Source organism: Acomys russatus, chromosome 17, assembly GCF_903995435.1.
Source record: "Acomys russatus chromosome 17, mAcoRus1.1, whole genome shotgun sequence".
NCBI classification, from domain to species: domain Eukaryota; kingdom Metazoa; phylum Chordata; class Mammalia; order Rodentia; family Muridae; genus Acomys; species Acomys russatus.
This window is the reverse complement of record NC_067153.1, coordinates 3,598,299-3,616,611: the sequence shown is the minus strand read 5'-3', so window position 1 is coordinate 3,616,611 and position 18,313 is coordinate 3,598,299. Positions and strand designations below refer to the sequence as shown.

The following is an 18,313-nucleotide window of genomic DNA, read 5'->3' as shown; positions in this document are numbered from 1 at the left end:
CAAAGGGCAGCTTTTTACAGAAGGCAGGAATGGGACTCTGTGCCTTCCAAAAGGAGATGAGGGCTGCGGCGCAAACCTTCTCTGTGCGCCTTTAAACATAAGTTCAGTGGGTTTTTTGTATCTAGCAAGCCTGATCTGGTTGATAGCAACCTTAGCCTACGTGCTTGTCTGCATGGCATAGGAAAATAAGGGAATCAGTCTGTATCTTGAGGAACATGACTTAACATGTAAAGCTAGCTGCTCTGGGTCAGGGTTTTACTGTTTTAAGGTGTAGCTTGATTTTGTAAAAGTTACGTCTATGTGCAGATGCACAGGACTAGTCATTACAAATTAGGCTGTACATACCACAGATGTTACCTTTTCTTTTTGAAAAAGATTTATTTATTTATTTATTATATGTACAATGTTCTGCCTGCATGTAATACACTTGCAAGCCAGAAGAGGGCACCAGATCTCATTATAGATGGTTGTGAGCCACCATGTGGTTGCTGGGAATTGAACTCAGGACCTTTGGAAGAGCAGACAGTGCTCTTAACCACTGAGCCGTCTCTCCAGCTCTGTTTCTCTTTCCCTTAATCACTTTTTCTCTCTTCCCTCTTCCCGCCCCTGGAGGAAATTTCATTCTTCTTATGCAAGGTGTTAGTCACAGGCCACCCTTGTCCCCTCTAATTTTGCTGTCTCTCGGGGACCCTGAGAGCCCTAGGCTATTTTCCTAGCCTAGTTGTCTCTTGCTTTTTTTAAAAATTATTTTTATTTTATGTGTGTTGGTGTTTTGCCTGCAGGTATGTCTGTGGGTGTCAGATCTTGGAGTTACAGACAGTTGTGAGCTGTCATGTGGGTGCTGGGAATGGAACCCCAGTCCTCTGGAAGAGCAGTCAGCACTGAGCCATCTCTCCAGCCCGCTTACAGAAAAATTTAAAAGCCATTGTCAATCCTCACTTTGTTTTCCCAGCATCTTTAACTCTCACCTGCTGCCATACCTTCCTGGGGGTTTAGTCATCAGTGTCAGTGTAAGGTATACAACAATAGATGGTTGTGTGTCTTACAGAAAGCAAGGGGTTCCTTTTCTGTACTGTGTGTACCAAATGTTAGGTCCCTTGTGACTCCCCAGTGCGCTTCTTTCCCTCAAGTCTCTTCTCTTTATGTCTTGAATTTTTAAATATTGGTTTGGCTCTATTAAGTCTAATGCACCAAAGTCAAAGGCTGCAACTCATAGATGTTACTCCTGCCTTGAGTTCAGCACTGGTCATTTTCCTGGAACGGATGATAGAGGGGAAGAGATGGCAGGGGTGGCATGGTGGGATAGAGGGATGGCTCAGTGGTTAAGAGCACTGGCTGTTTTTCCAAAGGTCCTGAGTTCAATTCCCAGCAACCAAATGGTGGCTCACAACCATCTATAGTGTGACATGATGGCCTCTTCTGGCCTGCAGGCACACATGTGGGCAGAATACTGTATAAATAATAAATGAATCAAAACCAAAAAACAACAAACACTTCAGTTAGCCAGGCAGGGGGCATAGTCACGCAGGAGGCAGAGGCAGGTAGATCTTTGAGTTCAAGGCCAGGACAACCAGGGTACACAGAAAGAACCCCCCCCCACACACACACACACACACTCCTCAAGAGCAAAAGGTTTACTATCTTCTTCCAAATAGACAAGCTAGTACCTTTGCCTAATGATGGGCCTCTCAATAATTATTTCACCATTAAATGGAAGATTTGCTTATTTGATGACTATTGTAAGTCGTTTGTCACTAATCGCTTATGAAACACAAGCTGCTCAATGAATAATAAAAACATGGAATAAAAGGAGGAGTTAAGAAGGAAAATGGTTAGGAATGAGATTCTGGTCATTTTATTCATGTGTCTTAAAATGTACTCTCACTACATTGGTGCAATTGAGGAAACTTACACTTGCTTCCTAATTGCATATTAAGCAAATATCTGAAAGCTAAAGATAAAATTCCTTTAATATGTGAGTTTTAGCCTCCATCATGCAGGGAGAGAAAGAGAGAGGGCCTCGAGGTGAGGGAGGGCTTTGTGGCTTTAAAGATTATTTATTTACTTATTTTTATTTTATTAGGGGGAGGTGTTTCGAGACAGGGTTTCTCTGTGTAGCCTTGGCTGTCCTGGACTCACTTTGTAGACCAGGCTGGCCTCAAACTCACAGTGACCCTCCTGCCTCTGCCTTCCTGAATTCTGGGACTAAAAGCGTGAGCCAACACCCCAGCTGATTTATTTATTTATTCTTATTATATTTTATGTGTATGGATGTTTCATCTGCATGTATGTCTGTGTAGCATGTGCATGCAAGGCCCAAGGATGTCAAAAGAGGGCCTCGGGTACCTTGAAATTAGGGTCACAGGTGGTTGTTAGTCTCCATGTGGGTGCTGAAATTCAAACCTAAGTCCTCTGAAGAGTAGTTAGTGCTCTTAACTGCTGAGCCATCTCTCCAGTTCCTGGCGTTTGTTTGTTTGTTTGTTTGTTTGTTTGTGACAGGGTCTCATTATGGAGCCTTGGCTGGCCTGGAACCCAGTGTATAGACCAGGCTGGCCTTGTGGAGATCCTCCTGCCTCTGCCTCCCACATGCTGGGATCAAAGGCGTGCGCCACCACACCTTGCCCCTATTTCTGGATTTTTAAGGCATTTTTCCTGAGTAGCTGCCTGAAGAAGATGATCTCAGAGAAGATGGCGAAGCTCGCGGAGGAGAACCCACAAATGGTGAGAACTCATGTGTGACAACACACATAGACCAGATCCACCCCGAAGCCCCAACATCTGTGGGGCGTGGCCTCTAGGGAGGCAGCCACAGCTCACAGCGGTCACCTCCAGCTTGGTTACCAGAGCTGTTAGGGTGAGAGCCAGGGTCCTGGCAGCTCTGACAAACTGCCTGGGCCACCTGTCTGCAACAGGCCAAGCGAACAGACCAACAGTAGCGAAACACGGGCAAAGGAGATTTATTCCTTCTGGTAGAGCTAGGCCTCAAATCCAACCAGAAAGCAGCTGGTTACCCCCTTAACCTTCATGTCACTATTCTATCAGTGAACACAAGGTCCACCTGGGGCTAAGTGCTCTGATGACATTTCCCTTGGTGGCCTGCATAGCACCTCCTGACGCCAGGAAAGGTAGCCACCCAGGAGGAAGTTTTGAGGTCAATTTCAAGTTTATTTCTTAATGTCCTGCAACCAAAGTGTGTTAAGTCTTTAGCAATAGGGTCTCACCACCTACACATGGTGAGCAGCCAGGGGCAATGGCAGTGCCCTATGCTGTTTTGGAGGACTCTGGGCCTTCCTGCTAAACTCACGGGGAGGTATACCACTCCTCACCCAGAAATTTTCATGCGCTATATTCTCCAGATCTTCTGGGGAAAGCCTGTCCATCCATGCAGGGTACCTCCACTCAAGCTCCTTTTCGTCTTTGAAATATAAATATGTATATCTAGAATTAGCATATATATAATTAGCATAAGACGTTGCGAGCTTCATAAAGCTTTTTCATACTTGGTTTCTTCTTAATCTACCCAGGGTTCTCCCCTGCAAGGCTGCTTATGGCTTGAGCCCTGGTTTTCCTATCTTGTGCTGTACCATGCCCTCCCCGTCAGACCTTTTCCCCTCCCCAGCTCCTGTTGAAGTCAGGGCTTTGAGGGGATCATCAACAAAGCAGGGGGCCTCTTCAACAATCTCTAGAGTTTTCTCTAGAAGGAAGTCATAGCCCCTTGGCACTTCCTGTCTACCAAACAGGAAGCTCCTGAGTGAAAGGAACGCTCAGGACAGTAGTTTGTGTTCTCAAAATTATCTTTATTTTTCTGATCTACATATATCCATTGAAGGCCTGGTAACCTACTGAAAGGCTTGGCACATAAGCTGTAAAACAAAACAAGAACCACTTTGAGATTCTACACTTGATGGGCGCCCAAGTCTGTAATCCCAGTACTTGAGGAGGCAGAGGCAAGCAGATCTCTGTGAGTTCGAGGCCAGCCTGGTCTACAAAGCGAACCCAGGACAGTCAAGGCTACACAGAGAAACCAGAAGCCCTGTCTTGAAAACAAAAACAAAACAAAACAAAAAGAAGAAGAAGAAAAAATAGAAATAATTATTATAGAAGCACATTTCCGCTGTGATAGGACAGGCTGATGGACATTTGTCTTGGTAAATTTACCATTTCTTCAGAATGTTACATCTATCCTTTTAAAAATATTTATTCATTTTATTCTATGTGTGTGAGTGGTTCGCCTGCATGTACGTATGTGCATCGTGTGCCTGCCCGGTGCCCGTGGTGGCCAAGAGAGGGCCTTAAATCACATGGAACTGGAGTTAGAGTTTGTGAGCCACTGTGGGGTGCTGGGAACCAAGCCCCAGTCCTCTTCAAGAACAACAAGGGAATTTAACCACCGAGCCATCTCGGGCCCACACAGTGATCTGTAAAATCACAACAGATGTCATTTGGACACCTCCCCTACTGTTTTTGTTTTGATTTGGTTATTTATAAGTGGTGGGTGCCATCTTTACTTTCATGTTAGTCTTTTACAGCTCTCCCCCCACCCCCTGGCTTTCCCCCCCCTCCCCAATCTCCCCGCACAAAGAACCCAAATGTCCTTTGGACTTCATTTTCATTTCTTTTTCTTCTCAATCTAAAAATATCTTTTCAGGGAAATAAATTCACTGCCTCCTGGTGGTTTAACAATTTAAGTTGTACTAGAGAGCAGTCCGCGCAGGAGACTCTTTTAAAATAGAGTAATAAGATCTACCCTCTTAGGCACGCAAGTCTCCCTTCGGCTTCCATTATTATATGTGTATAAAAGAAGAAAGAAAAGTAATTAACTAAAGGAGGCTTTTTTTAAAAAGAGAGAAGGGCCCTCAGACGCAGAAGCATCAAACAGCAGCCACTCGACACAGGAAGTCCTTTGGCAGTGCCTAGCTAAGGAACTAGCTGGAAAAAAACTGAGCAGGCCACACGCCACTTGAAACTTACCGTTTATTTCAGTGAGCAGCAGAATCGGCAGGTTAGCCAATAAATATTCAACAGGTTTCAATTCCACAATTTCTTCATTTATCTTATTTACTTGTTATGACTTATTCTGATTCTTGGAAAGAAATTGCCTTCGAAGACAAACCACATTCCAGGTTGAATTTCCCCCACAAAACCTTGAGGGAAAGATGCCCCCAGGGGAAGCTGTGCTGGGTGTCTTCAGAGAGGACAGTGGGCTAACGTCACTTTTAAAGTGGCCATCTAATAGTGAGACGGTGACATTTGCTTGCTCTCTCGACAAACACACACTTGGAAGAACAGAGCGCCTCTGTGCACTAAGGCACACAGGTCTCTATTTGGCGAAGTGGTCCAAGGTTTTTTTGCTTTTTGTTTTTTTTTTTTTTTTTTTTTTGAGACAGGGTTTCTCTGTGTAGCCTTGGCCATCCTGGACTCACTTTGTAGACCAGGCTGGCCTCGAACTCACAGCGATCTGCCTGCCTCTGCCTCCCAAGTGCTGGGATTAAAGGCATGCGCCACCACGCCCGGCTGTGGTCCAAGGTTTTGATCATCCCGAAGCTTCTGGGGCAAAGGGGAAACCCTGAGGAACATTAACCAAGTAAGCCCCACAATTAAATAAATAGCAGTCCCCAGAAATGCTGCATTTTCCCACTTAGAAGGAATGAGAGGGCGAAGACACTTGGTATCAAATCAAAGTTCATTAGTCTGGTTAGTTTATGCAATGATTTCAAACGTGAGGGTAGAGAGAAGACGTTGACTCAGTGAGTTCGGTTCCCCAGGCCCCATGGAGAAGGCTGGTTGGGAGAGGCAACCCTCCTGCCATCCCAGCACAGAAAGTGGAGGCAGGGCTCCTCCGAGCAAGCTGGCTCGCCAGACTAGCTAAAGTGACATGCTCCCGGTCCAGCGAGAGGCCCTGCCTCAGTATGTAAAGAGGACAGCTGTGGATGTCAGCCATGGGTCCCCACAGGCCTGCACACACACGAGCATGTATATGCACACATAAACACATACACAAAACCAAACCAACAAAAGTAAGCTTTGAAATGTTTATAAGAGATTTTCACCCCAGGCTAGACTTGAACTTAGAGCTACCTAACTTCCCCAGTGCTGGGATTATAACAGATCTGCACCACCGCGGACATCATTAAAATCTGAGCCAAACAGCTTTAGTAAAGAGCAGCGTAAAATACACAGCACACGAAGTATTTACATAATTTAAGACTTATTTGCTTTATATAAATATGTGTGTGTGTGTGTGTGTGTGTGTGTGTGTGTGTATGCCTGTATGCATGTGTGTATGTGCACTACATGTGTGCCTGGTGCCTGCAGTGAGTTTCACTAACACTTGCTGCTTTTTATATATAAGTAGGGTGTGAAGGCTTGGGAAGGGGAAGAAGACCCAGAACAGAATTACAAATATGTTTTATAGCTAGGTATGGTGCCGCATGCCTCTAATCCCAGTACTTAGGCAGAGGCAGGTGGATCTTTGTGAGTTCGAAGCCAGCCTGGTCTACAAAGTGAGTCCAGGACAGCCAGGGCTACACAGAGAAACCATGTCTTGGAAGAAACAAACAAACAATAGACACTGATGTTTTGTTTTAGAAGAAATTATATGAATTAGGATAAAGTTTAACAGGAAACAAAGTAAGTGTCTTAGTTATGTTTCTTTTTTAATTTTTGTTTGTTTGTTTGTTTTTGTTTTTGTTTTTTGAGACAGGGTTTCTCTGTGTAGCCCTGGCTGTCCTGGACTCACTCTGTAGACCAGGCTGGCCTCGAACTCACAGAGATCTATCTGCCTCTGCCTCTGGAGTGCTGGTATTAAAGGCGTGCGCCACCACCCCTGGCTTTAATTATATTTTCTTTGTTGTGATGAAAACACTGACCCAAAAACAACTTGAGGAGGAAAAGGTTTATGTCATTGCACAGCTTAGGGTCCATCCATTGTGAGGGACGTCACAGCAGAAATGTGGGGGCTGGAAGACCGTGGGGAAAACAAAACAAAACAAAACAAACAAACAAACAAACCCAACCAGGACATGAGGTGTCCTAAACAAAACAGAATCATGCTTCTCTCACCTAAAGGAAGCTGGGAGACGGCCTAGTCTACGGCTGGACTGTGGTACCACAGTGTAGTTAGAGGCCTTCCTGCTCTTCTGTCTCCAGTATGAACTCTCACCTCTTCCTTAGTGCAGTTGTCGGCGTACTAGCCATGACGTCCACGTTCTTAGACTGCATACCTGGCAAGTGTGACACGTGTCTCGTGTGACTCCTGTCCTTCAGGGCAACTCTCAGAAGTCAGTCACCCAAGAGGCTGTTGGAATCGCCCTCATTATCCTCTCTTTCCGTCTGCTTTATTTGGGGAGACAAGACACCCTGGTAAAGGTTATAGCTACCAAGCGCTGATGGCGGGCACAGGCCTGCAACGCGTGAAGTCTGTGTGAGACTTCTGAGAATCTTCTTGAAGGACAAGAGTCATTCTTCAGATTGTCAATAGAGTAGAGAGCTAGGCCCTGCCTTGCTGGGGAGATGTGCCTGGTCGCTGGCTGTTTAATAGTTGGTTTCTTTCCTAGGAGGGAAGCATCCAGAAGCCTGCCCCCAAGCCCTGATTAGCCAGGTTACACTCGCTGGGCGTACCAGGCACTCCTCCACCCTGCTTTGCTCCCCAGTGGACCTCTGGGCGCTCTATGACTTGGCTTCCCATGAGCCACCACATGGGAAAAGAGATCGGATGTGTCTCTCCAGTTGTGTCCCTGCCTGGTTTCTGTGGCTACAGCTGACACACACACACACCTTTCCTGCAGCAACCCCAACCCCCTTCACTGCAGGAAACCCTATACCCCTTCATTTGCTTCAGCCCTCCCCTCCCCTCCCCTCCCCTCCTCTCCCCTCCTCCAAACGCTCTGCAGATAGATAGTTCCTTTGAAAAGCCCTGCAGTGCCAGTGTGGCATCCCAGGACTCCGTAATTCCAGGCAGGAAGAGGGAGAGCCTCAGGCTGACCTGAACTACACAGAGTACAAGACCAGCCTAAGTTAAATAGCGAGACCCTGACTCAAAAGGTGTAAGGGATTTAGACCAGCGAGAGGGCTCAGTGGGGGAGGAAGGGTGCTTGCTGCCAAGCCTAGTGACTTGAGTTCCATCCCTAGGACTCACATGGTGGAAGAGAGAACCGTTTCCTCAGGGCTGCCCTCTGATGACCATATGTATGGCATGTCACACACACACACAAACACACACACACACACACACTAGCTAAAGGTTCAGGATGAGTCCACTGGTAGAGTATATGCCTTGCCCAAGACCGTGAATGAGATGTACAGATAACAATGCAATAGCTATTCTTTTTTTTTTTAGACAGAGTTTCTTTGTGTAGCCATGGGTGTCCTAGACTTGCTTTGTAGACCAGGCTGGCCTTGAACTCACAGAGATCCACCTGCCTCTTGCGCGCTGGGATAAGAGGGTGTGCACTGTGCCTGGCTGCAGTAATGTTTATTATTATTCTAAACCCTGTCCTCAGTCCAGGTTGCCATCTGCCTCCTCAGACCCCTAACTGCTGTACCTTGTGCACTTGATGACCAGCCCAGAGCTTTAGTCTGGTTCTGATTTGATTAATGGTACCTTTTGACTGCATAAAGCCCCGTCTGGCTTTGTTTCAGCACACGTATCAGAGCTGCATGGATGATCTCAGAATTAAGAAGTGTCTTTTATTGCCTTAAAAATCCTTTTACAGGCTCTGTTAAATTACAGGGTCCACAGCAGCCACCAGTGCCAGGTCTGAGGCTTCCTGTCACTTTGGTGACTTCATTCTTGCCTCAGGAAGGGCAGCAAGCAGATGAGAGACAGGTGTGCAGATGTGAGGTGGATGCACAGATGTGAGGCAGGTGCACAGATGTGAGGCAGGTGTACAGATGTGAGGCAGGTGCACAGATGTGAGGCAGGTGTACAGATGTGAGGCAGGTGTGCAGATGACAGGTGTACAGATGTGAGGCAGGTGTGCAGATGACAGGTGTACAGATGTGAGGCAGGTGTACAGATGTGAGGCAGGTGTACAGATGTGAGGCAGGTGTACAGATGTGTGGCAGGTGTACAGATGTGAAGCAGGTGTACAGATGTGAAGCAGGTGTGCAGATGACAGGTGTACAGATGTGAAGCAGGTGTACAGATGTGAGGCAGGTGCACAGATGGGAGGCAGGCGTACAGATGGGAGGTGGATACACAGATGTGAGGCAGGTGTGCAGATGCCAGGCATGTGTGCCCACTCACCAGCGGCTGAAGGATCATTAGGAGCATGGCTGTGGAGGGGGAAACATGCCAGTTAATGGATTATTGTGCTTGCTTCTCTGGGCTGTGCTGACATTTCACTAACCTGTTTAGCAGATCGAGGTTCCAGAAGAAGGCAGAAGTAAGAAGCACCCGGTCCAAGCAAGCCAGGTCTGTGAGTATAGTGACATCATCGGTGTGTTATAATTTGGATACAGTTACCCTCTCTCCTGTAGGCAGTCACTGGCACTAAAGCATGAGCTAGAGAGCTGGCTGCTTCCCAGAAGCCCCTGTGTAGACGGGGCGGGGCTGGGGGCAGGCCCAGAGCCGCCTGTTTCCGCAGCTGCTTCAGCGGCCTCAGCAAGGGGGACAGAACATACCTTTGTGGTTTTCTTCATCCCGAGCACTGTGGAAAATACTCCTTTCTACCTTCCGCAGTTTGGTTTATCTGCACCTTTCAGTATGCAGCATAAAGCCGCTTTTAAGTTTGTAGGTTCTCTTGCGTGCCTGTTCTGTGGCACAGGAAAGACTCTTGGCAGGTCACCCTGGTGAGCGCTCAGTGTCAGCACAGTCTGTAAGTTACACTCTCATCCTTGAGAACTGCAAACCCACTGAGGGAACGAGGGCACAGAGCAAACGAAAGAAATCAGCGGAGGAGGACCCCAGGACTGTTCTCGTAATTACCCTGCAATGCTTCTATGTCCAAATTCCAGTGCAGGGAAATGAGGTAAAGGCAGGCCTCCTGTACGCAGCGTTCCAATGGGGCCTGGTGTGTGCACAGAGTTGCCTCCCACAGAAACAGACACTTAAAATATGTAAATACTGAAGATACTGTTCTTCAGAAAATGAGCTCAGAAAACAACACAGTGCCAGGGGTGGCATGGTTCCCCGGTTAAAAGTGTCCGCTCCTCCAGCCTCACAGCCTGAGTTCAATCCCTAGGTCCTACAGTTGAAGGAGAGAACTTTGACCTTTGACCTCCACATGCATGCCTGTGTGCACTCACACAATAATAATAATAATAATAATAATAATAATAATAATAATAATAACAGTTACAGTAATAAACAAACAATGTAGCTATGAAAGGCAGGGAGATAGGTGGCTGAGAGAGTAAGACCTTTCAAGCCTACTGATTCTGGTTTGATCCTTGGATGCCAAGTGCAAAGGCTGGCTCTAGTGGCGCACATTTGCAACTGTGAGAAGGGAGAACTGCCCAGAAACCCAAGGGCCAGCTTGCCTGGAGTACACAGTGAGGCAACAAGGTGAAAGCAGAAAGGTGCCTTCCCAGAGTTGTCCCCTGGCCTCACCACGTGCCCCTGCTGGCCTGCGTGCAACATACACTAAAAATAAAAATAATGTTTTTTTAAAAAAGATTTATTTATTATTATGTATACAGCGCTCTCTCGGCATGTACACCTGCAGGCCAGAAGAGGGCACCAGATCTCATTATAGATGGTTGTGAGCCACCATGTGGTTGCTGGGAATTGAACTCAGAACCTCTGGAAGAGCAGTGCTCTTAACCACTGAGCCATCTCTCCAGCACAAATAAAAATAATTTTTAGTGTTATAATGAAAACCTTATACACAAACCTTTCTCTTTCATAACAGCCCTCTAGCTAATTAACCTGTCGTTTTTGCCTTGTGTTCAGACAGACCCAAACCCTAAGTGTCCGCCAGGTGGCCCTGGGGTGTGACCTACAAGGCTGACTCCTGGTCTTTGCCACAAAGATGGGTGTAGCAGAACTGCAGTGAGGACCCTGAAAGTCAGCTTTCTCACAAGTACCCCAGTCTTCAGTTTCTTTATCTGCAAACTGTGGGTGATTATCAGCCCAGCATTTCCACAGCGTGCTGATAGTCAGCCTCTGGGATCTAAGCCTTGGCTGCCCTCCCGAATCAATCTTCTGGAGAATTCTAAGAAACCAGTGCTGTCTGGCTCCACCGCAGAGAGTCTAGCTTAGCTCAGAGAAGTTAGCTCAGTCCATAAGTACTTGCCTGTGTAAGAGCTGGGAGTCGTAGTGTGCACATGCGATCCCAGCACGAGGCAGTCAGACCCTCCAGGGGATTCCAGGGACTTCCTTCGCGTTCAGTGAGAGACTCTGACTCATAAGACAAAGTGGAGAGTGACTGAAGAAAACATCTGATGTTGACCTTAACAGACAAGCACGCACGCACGCACGCACGCACGCACGCACGCCTGCGCACACACGCACGCTTGCTTTGATAGCTCATTAAGTACTGAAGGCAAATAAGTTCTTAAAATGCTTTACACGATATTTTAAAAAGTTTGTGTTTCTGCGCACAAGAAGATGAAGTGGAGAACTGAAATTCACATGACTCTGGAAGCGGGAACAAGGCAGGCAGGAGTGTAAATGTTGGCTGAATGACGCTCCAGCGTCTAGAGAGCTTCCTCAGCAAGCCAGCAGGGGGCGCTGTATCCGTCCCACGAGAAGGGCGCCTCCCCCAGAGCAGGATAAAGTTACCTTCTAAAGTAATCCTTGCTCAAACAGTTGCAAGCATTCGATAACTACTTCAACCTCCTTGAAAGTTTTCTTGTTGACATTATGGAAATTTCTTCTTTCGGTTTATATTTTTCATCTCTCTGTTTATTTTCCAGCAGAAAGACTATTTTAATTTTCTGAGAAAAAGCAGAACGAAGAAAGCTGAAGGTGACAGCGTTTGGGGGAGCCTAACGGAAGGAGGTCTCTGAAGGAGTCTCGTCTTTTTAAACTGTCTTAAGACAGTACCCGTGTGTGTGTGTGGGGGGGGTGTTTGTGGGGATGTGGGAGTGTGGGAGGTGGGATGGGCGTCCCACCGGCAGGATGGGGGCGGGGGATGGACGTCCCACCGGCTGGATGGGGGTGGGGGATGAGTTAGCTAATTATGAAATAAATATAAAATCTGATGAACACAAAGTTTGCTAGTGAAAACTGTGTGCACTTTTTTGAAATGTAGACTCTATGAGCACTCTAATATATTATCTATAAGTCAATGCCCATAGCCATACCTTTCTGGCGTTAAAGATCTGAGTTTGTTTTAGGTTGCAGTGGGAACGCTGCAGAGACAGTCTGCATCGCCCCTAGGGGGCGCATTAGTGTGTTAGGGTCGCCACCAGAGTCCACCGGAATAGTCAGGGCCCATCTCAGACACCACGACACAGAATTTGGATTGAGATGACTGCTTTTGTAGGCTAAAAGAATTATCTGATGTCCATTTTATGTTTCAGTTGAACACATGAGAGTAAGTCATCCCAGCAAATGTGAAGTTGATGCCAAAAAGCATAAGGTGGCCCCTGCGCCGAGGGCAGGTGGAGCTATCGGACAAGCTCCAAGAAGAGAGACCTTGAAGAAGGAGTAGAGAGTTGGGAGGGGAGGGGACCCACTAGGCAAAGGGAAGAGCAGTCAGTGACTGGAAAGAGAAAGGTGCTTAGGAAACGAGCAAAGCTGCTCTTCGCTGGCGGAGCTTCAGGTGAAGGCTGCGTGTGTGGTGTTTGTTACTCCAGCACTTGGGAGACTGAGGTGGGAAGGTTCTAAGTTCAAGGCAAGCCTGGGTACCCAGCAAGTCCTTATCTAAAATAGACCACATAGAGTTATAAGTTAAAGTTAGGGGAGTCCATAGAGGGAAAAGTGCGTGCCACACTAAGGCGGCTTCCCAGCCGTGCAAACAGAGCCTCCTTCTGTGGCTTCTACGCCGAGCGTCTGCGTCATCTGCACGCAGCACTTGCGTCTTATTTGAGGAGGACAAAGCCAGAAGTGTTACAAAACATTCAGATCCCCAGCATCTAGGAGTTTAGAAGGTCGACTTCCTTTGGAATCACACTGCTGCAGGCCCTGGGAGAGCTGTGAATGAGCCCCACCAGGCCCGGAACTGACATCCCACCACAGGGTCACCTCAGCACTGGAGAAGCCTTTATACGGTAGGCTTGCGCTCTCAGCAGCTCTCAAGGGGCGTCCTACGGCGTCGGGCGAGCACGGCCCATGCTCCCGTCCTTTGTGTGGTCTGGGTCCACAGATGCCACCTTCATCCGTGGCGACCGCACGGGTCCTCAACAAGTTCGGACTTTGCTTTTTTCAGCATCGTCCCTAAACACAGTGCAAGGGGCTTTCTGATTGTCTTTGCTTTGTACTGGCTATAATATGCGACCCAGAGGGGGTTAAGGCTGCATGCAATGGCATGTCACTTTCCACAAAAGATGTGACCACCTGTGGATTGGCTTTAGCCCCCATGGATCCTGAAGAACAATTGTACCTGGTAAAAACGGTGCCATCAGCCATTCTTTTTTTTTCTCCTGACATAGCTACATTTTTCAACATCCCTTCTGTTTTTGTTTTTTGAGGGTTTTTTTGTTTTTGAGATAGGATTTCACTGTTGTACTCCTGGCTGTCCTGAAACTCGCTGTAGACCAGGCGGGCCTCGAACTCACAGAGAGCTGCCTGAGCCTGCCTCCTGAGAGCTGCGATTTACAGCATGCACCACTACTGCCCAACAGATAGCATTTCTAAAGCTAGGCTTTTTCTTTTCTTTTCTTTTCTTTTTTTTAACCTTAGACTGAATCCCACTCTGTAGCCCTGACTGACCTGGGACTCACGACACAGAGCAGACTGGCCTGACATTCACAGAGGTCTGCCTGCTTGGCCTCCTAGTGCTGAAATTATAGGTGCATTTTTTTTTTTTTAACTTCGGTTTACATTCCAAAATAACTATGATTAGTAAACTTAAATTTGAAAATTTCACAAAAGTATAATTGGAATAAAAAAAAGGGCGAGGGAACTGGTTTAACTGTGGGCCCCCGTGGAAGGGAGCCCTGTTGTCGGAGCTGCCGGAGTGGGCCCCCGGGCAGGAAACAAGCCTTGCTTTGCCTGCACAGTGGACATTCTCCACTGCTGCATTTGGTCCATGCTAGAGTGCAGTGTGTGCAGTGCCAACCAGGCAAGCAGGAGCGGGGGGTGGGGGTGGGGTGGGGGGGGGAGGGAGGAAGGGAGGGAGAGGGAGAGAGGCTGTGCGGAGACACACACGGTAGAAAGTGCCTCTCCTTGGGGCAACCTCAGTCCTGTCCTCTGTGAGCAAGAAGTGTCAAGAAAAAGGTGAGTATATTGTGTTTTTGCACAATAAACAAATGTGCTGTGTTAACTTAGAAAAAACTATAACCATTTATTCCATACCCATGGCCTTGCAGTCTCATGTTTATTTTTACTATCATTATTATTATTACTACTACTATTACTATTATTATTATTATTTTGGTTTTTCAAGACAGGGTTTCTCTGTGTAGCCCTGGCTGTCCTGGACTTACTTTGTAGACCAGGCTGGCCTCGAATTCGGAGATCTACCTGCCTCTGCCTCCCAAGTGCTGGGATTAAAGGCGTGCGCCACCACTGCTCTCAACAGTGCCCCAGCCTTTATAAGAACTGTAATTATACTTTGCTGACAAGTTTCTCTTTCATATAAGAAAATCCCAGAGGCTGGAAAAAAAATCTATAAAACTCAGGTGCATCTTCTTCACAGCTCTAGAAGCTGGCCTGACACTTCAGCAGCTGCTGTGGGGTGCTCGCTGCTTCTCCCGGGGGCCTTGCTCGCCTCCGAAGAGACTTGCCCCCTCACGCTCTGATCATTTTATTCAGACGGCCTCTGCCATGTGACTTAACCATTCCCTAAACGCCTGACCCTTGATCCTGTCACATTGGGGATGATATAAACCAAACAATATTAGTTTTTGAATGTTTCCTAATCGTTCTTTCTGAGCTGGAAGGTGGGTGTGCAGTGTTCCTTTGGGGGGTTCTTTAAAAAAAAACATCATCCGCAGTCACTGTGGAGGCTCTTCTGACTCTGGATGCCTTACAACAAATACATAAGCTGAGAGTGGATGCTCATTCCTGACCCATCTTGCCCCATAAAACGGTCCGAAGTCCCATTCTCTGTGGCCCGGAACACGGGCTCTGAAGATTTGTCAGTTGGTGTGTGTGCAGAAATAGCGGTAAGAGTCCAGTGTGTCCTGAGTCTCAGGGGAACAGAGCGAGGCTTCTCCCTGGCAGCAAGGTCACAGTTCTGCCTGGATAGAAGTGAAACACAGGGCAGCAGGGCTGAGGCCAGCTCAGACAGGAAAGCGTGTCTGCTTCCGTGTAATAATTACAAGGAGTTTGTTTTGAGGTTAAGGTGAGAGTTGAGATCCCTCTGAGGTAAATTTTCAGTTCCGTTGGAGTCCTCAGGGTGAGCCTAGCTTCACCCCTGAGCTGAATGAAGCAACTTTCTAACAATACAGACAGCTGGACTCTCCTCAGCTGCTTGCTCTGTGGACTGAGCAGACTTGGGGCCGGGGGGGGGGGGGCAGGGGGGGGCCGGGAACTAGCAGGAATCTTTAGCTTTTTCTGTGCCTGGATGTAACAAGCCCTGAACCAACACAACCATAAGAAGGGAGGCGGTTAAAGGGTTAGAGGGAAACTTGGGGTGAGAGGAGCCTCACCAGGAGCTTTTCTGATGATGTTTTCTTGCCTGTTTCTCATAACGTGTAAGCCTAGTGATGTTCGGACTTTCTGGGAAGTAGTCTGTCTTCTTTTGGTGGTTGTTAGTTTATAAAAAAATATTTGAAAATTTCATACAATATATTCTGGTCATATTTACCTTTCAGAGCTACCCTACTTCTATATATGCAAACCCAACTTTGTGTTTCTCTCTCTCTCTCTCTCTCTCTCTCTCTCTCTCTCTCTCTCTCTCTCTCTTGCTCCCTCCCTCCCTCCCTCCCTCCCTCCTTCCCTCTCTCATCTGATTTGTGTTTCTGGACCAGTCTTGGATCTAGGCCTTGCCCTGCAGGGTGGTTGGCTTCCCAGGAGTCACACTGTTACACTATTAAGCAAATGGACACTCTCTCCCAGCCGTTATCCAATGCCAATAGCACCTCAGCTGGGCTGGGACTCTGAGAAGGGGTGGGGTCTCGGGACCTGGCTTAGGTGGGACTCAAGTGTATCACCTTCCTGCTTCTGCTTGCCGAGGCCACTCCTGGCTCTTGGGCACAGCTGGACAATAAAATCAAAGAGAAGTGCTGGGTAGGGGGCTTTACCAGGAATGCTTGCTTCACAAGCATAAGGACCTAACTGTGACCCCAGAATCCATGTGCACACGCGCGTGTGCACACACACAGGCACACACACAGAAACTAGCCATAAGGTCCATGCTTGGTATCCCAGAGCTGTTGAAGTAATACTGTACTTAGAGTTATTAAGGAGGGGAGGACGGAAGGAAGAGAGGAAGGGAGGGAGGGAGGGAGGGAGGGAGGGAGGACAATGTCTTCCATAGTGAGAAAGTTTGTTACCATTTTCAGTGAGGTACACGGCTTCTTCAGGAGAACACTCCTTCAGGGGCTCAGACATCCATGTTTATACACACCTACATTCCCAGCAAGGGTCTACTTCAGATGCCTAGGAGTTCCTGTCTCTGTGTTCTTTCTGGAAGGCCCCTACAGCCAGGCCCTGGGAGCTTCTGAATCGAGCAACACTGGTTTGTGCAGCAGCCGACTCGCAAACTACTTCCAGCCCCTCAGGCCGGGGCAGGGGCTTCATAAGCACTGTGTTCCACCAAAGGTGACAGGGATGGGGAGTAGGGGGAGTGGGGGTGGGGGATAAGGGGGGAGGTGGGGGTAAATGAGTGTGAAGGGGGGTAGGGGGTGGGGGTGTGGGGGTGCATGGGGGATAGGGGTGTGGGGGACAGGGTGTGAGGAAGCAGAGGGTAGGGGGTGGGGGATATGTGGGGGGGGCGGGGTAAGGAGGTGGCAGGACAGGAGGCGACCGCTCTGACCTTCATTGCTTCTTCAGCTGAATGCTGAGCTTGCTTTTGCTTCTGGCTGCTACCTGTGGACTTTAGGCAAATTCTCTGATCCCGATGCTCCCAGTTTTCTTATCTGTAAAATCAGCTGTCAGAACACACGTGTGTTTTTGACAGTTCAGCTATGTTGGTAACTGTGTATTCCAGAATCTCCTCTCCAGAGTGGCTCTAGTTTAGAATTAAACCAAAGAGGCTCTTGTGTGTAAGGTGGGAAAGAGTGATGGATGGGCCATTTCTCCCTAGAGGTCTTTTCACACTTGGATTAAACACCATGCATTGGCAGCGGCATGGCACATTTCCAGCTTGTCCCCTGCCAGGCCACCCCACACCCAGATCTTCTGGATCCAAATCCACAGCCCACATAGTAGCAGGGGCAGGAGCTATGGAGAGAGTCAAGCCGAGCTGGGCTTCCTAGAGTCCTCAGAGGGACCAGTGTGTGACATGAACAAAATGCTTTTTGCATCGCGCGCGCGCGCGCGCGTGTGTGTGTGTGTGTGTGTGTGTGTGTGTGTGTACAGGCATACACATGCATTGCATGAGTGCACCGCCAGTTTTCAGGAACATGTTGGACTCGGTTCTTTCCTTCTGCCATGGTTAAGTCCTGGGGATTGCATTCAGGTCAGCAGGTTTGTGGCCGGTGCATTTTGGGTGGCAGGTAGCTGGTTGTTGATGCTCCTTACCTCCTGAGCAGCTGGTGGTGTTGCAGGAGGCAAGCCCCCAGAACAGATCTTTTATCTCAGCAACACGTACAGTCATTGTACGCCCCCACCGCCCAGCTTCTCCTGAGTCACCTGTGCAGGATTTGCAGAGTGAGGCTGTTGTGAGACTGTGGGAGGGAAGATAATTAGTGCTAGGCGCTGTCTGCGTTCCTGTGGGATGGGCGTTCCCTCTGTGGGCGAAAGCCTGGATGTTCTGGGTGGCAAAGAAAACAATCTCTCCTTCCCAGGCTTCCAGCTGCATGCATCACATCTTTCTTAAAAAAAAAAAAAAAAAAAAAAAAAAAAAGTTCCAAGATGTTTATTTTGTAATTAACAAGGAAAATAGCTCTCATTTTGAAATTTTGACTTGAGACACTTCCTAGTTTGCCCTGGTTCCTGGAGGAAACTACTACTCTCTTGGCTTTGAATTTGTCCTCAGTTTTGCAAAAGGATGCTACCTGGAACATATGTTTTCCTGTGGTTTAAGTGTTTCACAGTGTTGGGGGATGGAGATGAGTCCAGCTCTGGTGCAGACGAGTGGTTATTTATATCCGAGGA

At 47.9% G+C, this 18,313-nt stretch overlaps 1 protein-coding gene across 1 annotated transcript in view; it reads left to right on the top strand.

Moving 5' to 3' along the window:
* Snx31 (sorting nexin 31) overlaps positions 1–11,999 on the top strand; it is a 57,206-nt gene extending 45,207 nt beyond the window's left edge. Inside the window, exons 12-14 of the mRNA XM_051160508.1 lie at positions 2,644–2,721; positions 9,359–9,415; positions 11,860–11,999. Coding sequence (XP_051016465.1) covers positions 2,644–2,721; positions 9,359–9,415; positions 11,860–11,952 — 228 coding nt within the window. The 3' untranslated portion in view covers positions 11,953–11,999. The remainder of the gene's footprint in view (positions 1–2,643; positions 2,722–9,358; positions 9,416–11,859) is intronic.
* Positions 12,000–18,313: the final 6,314 nt, after the last annotated feature.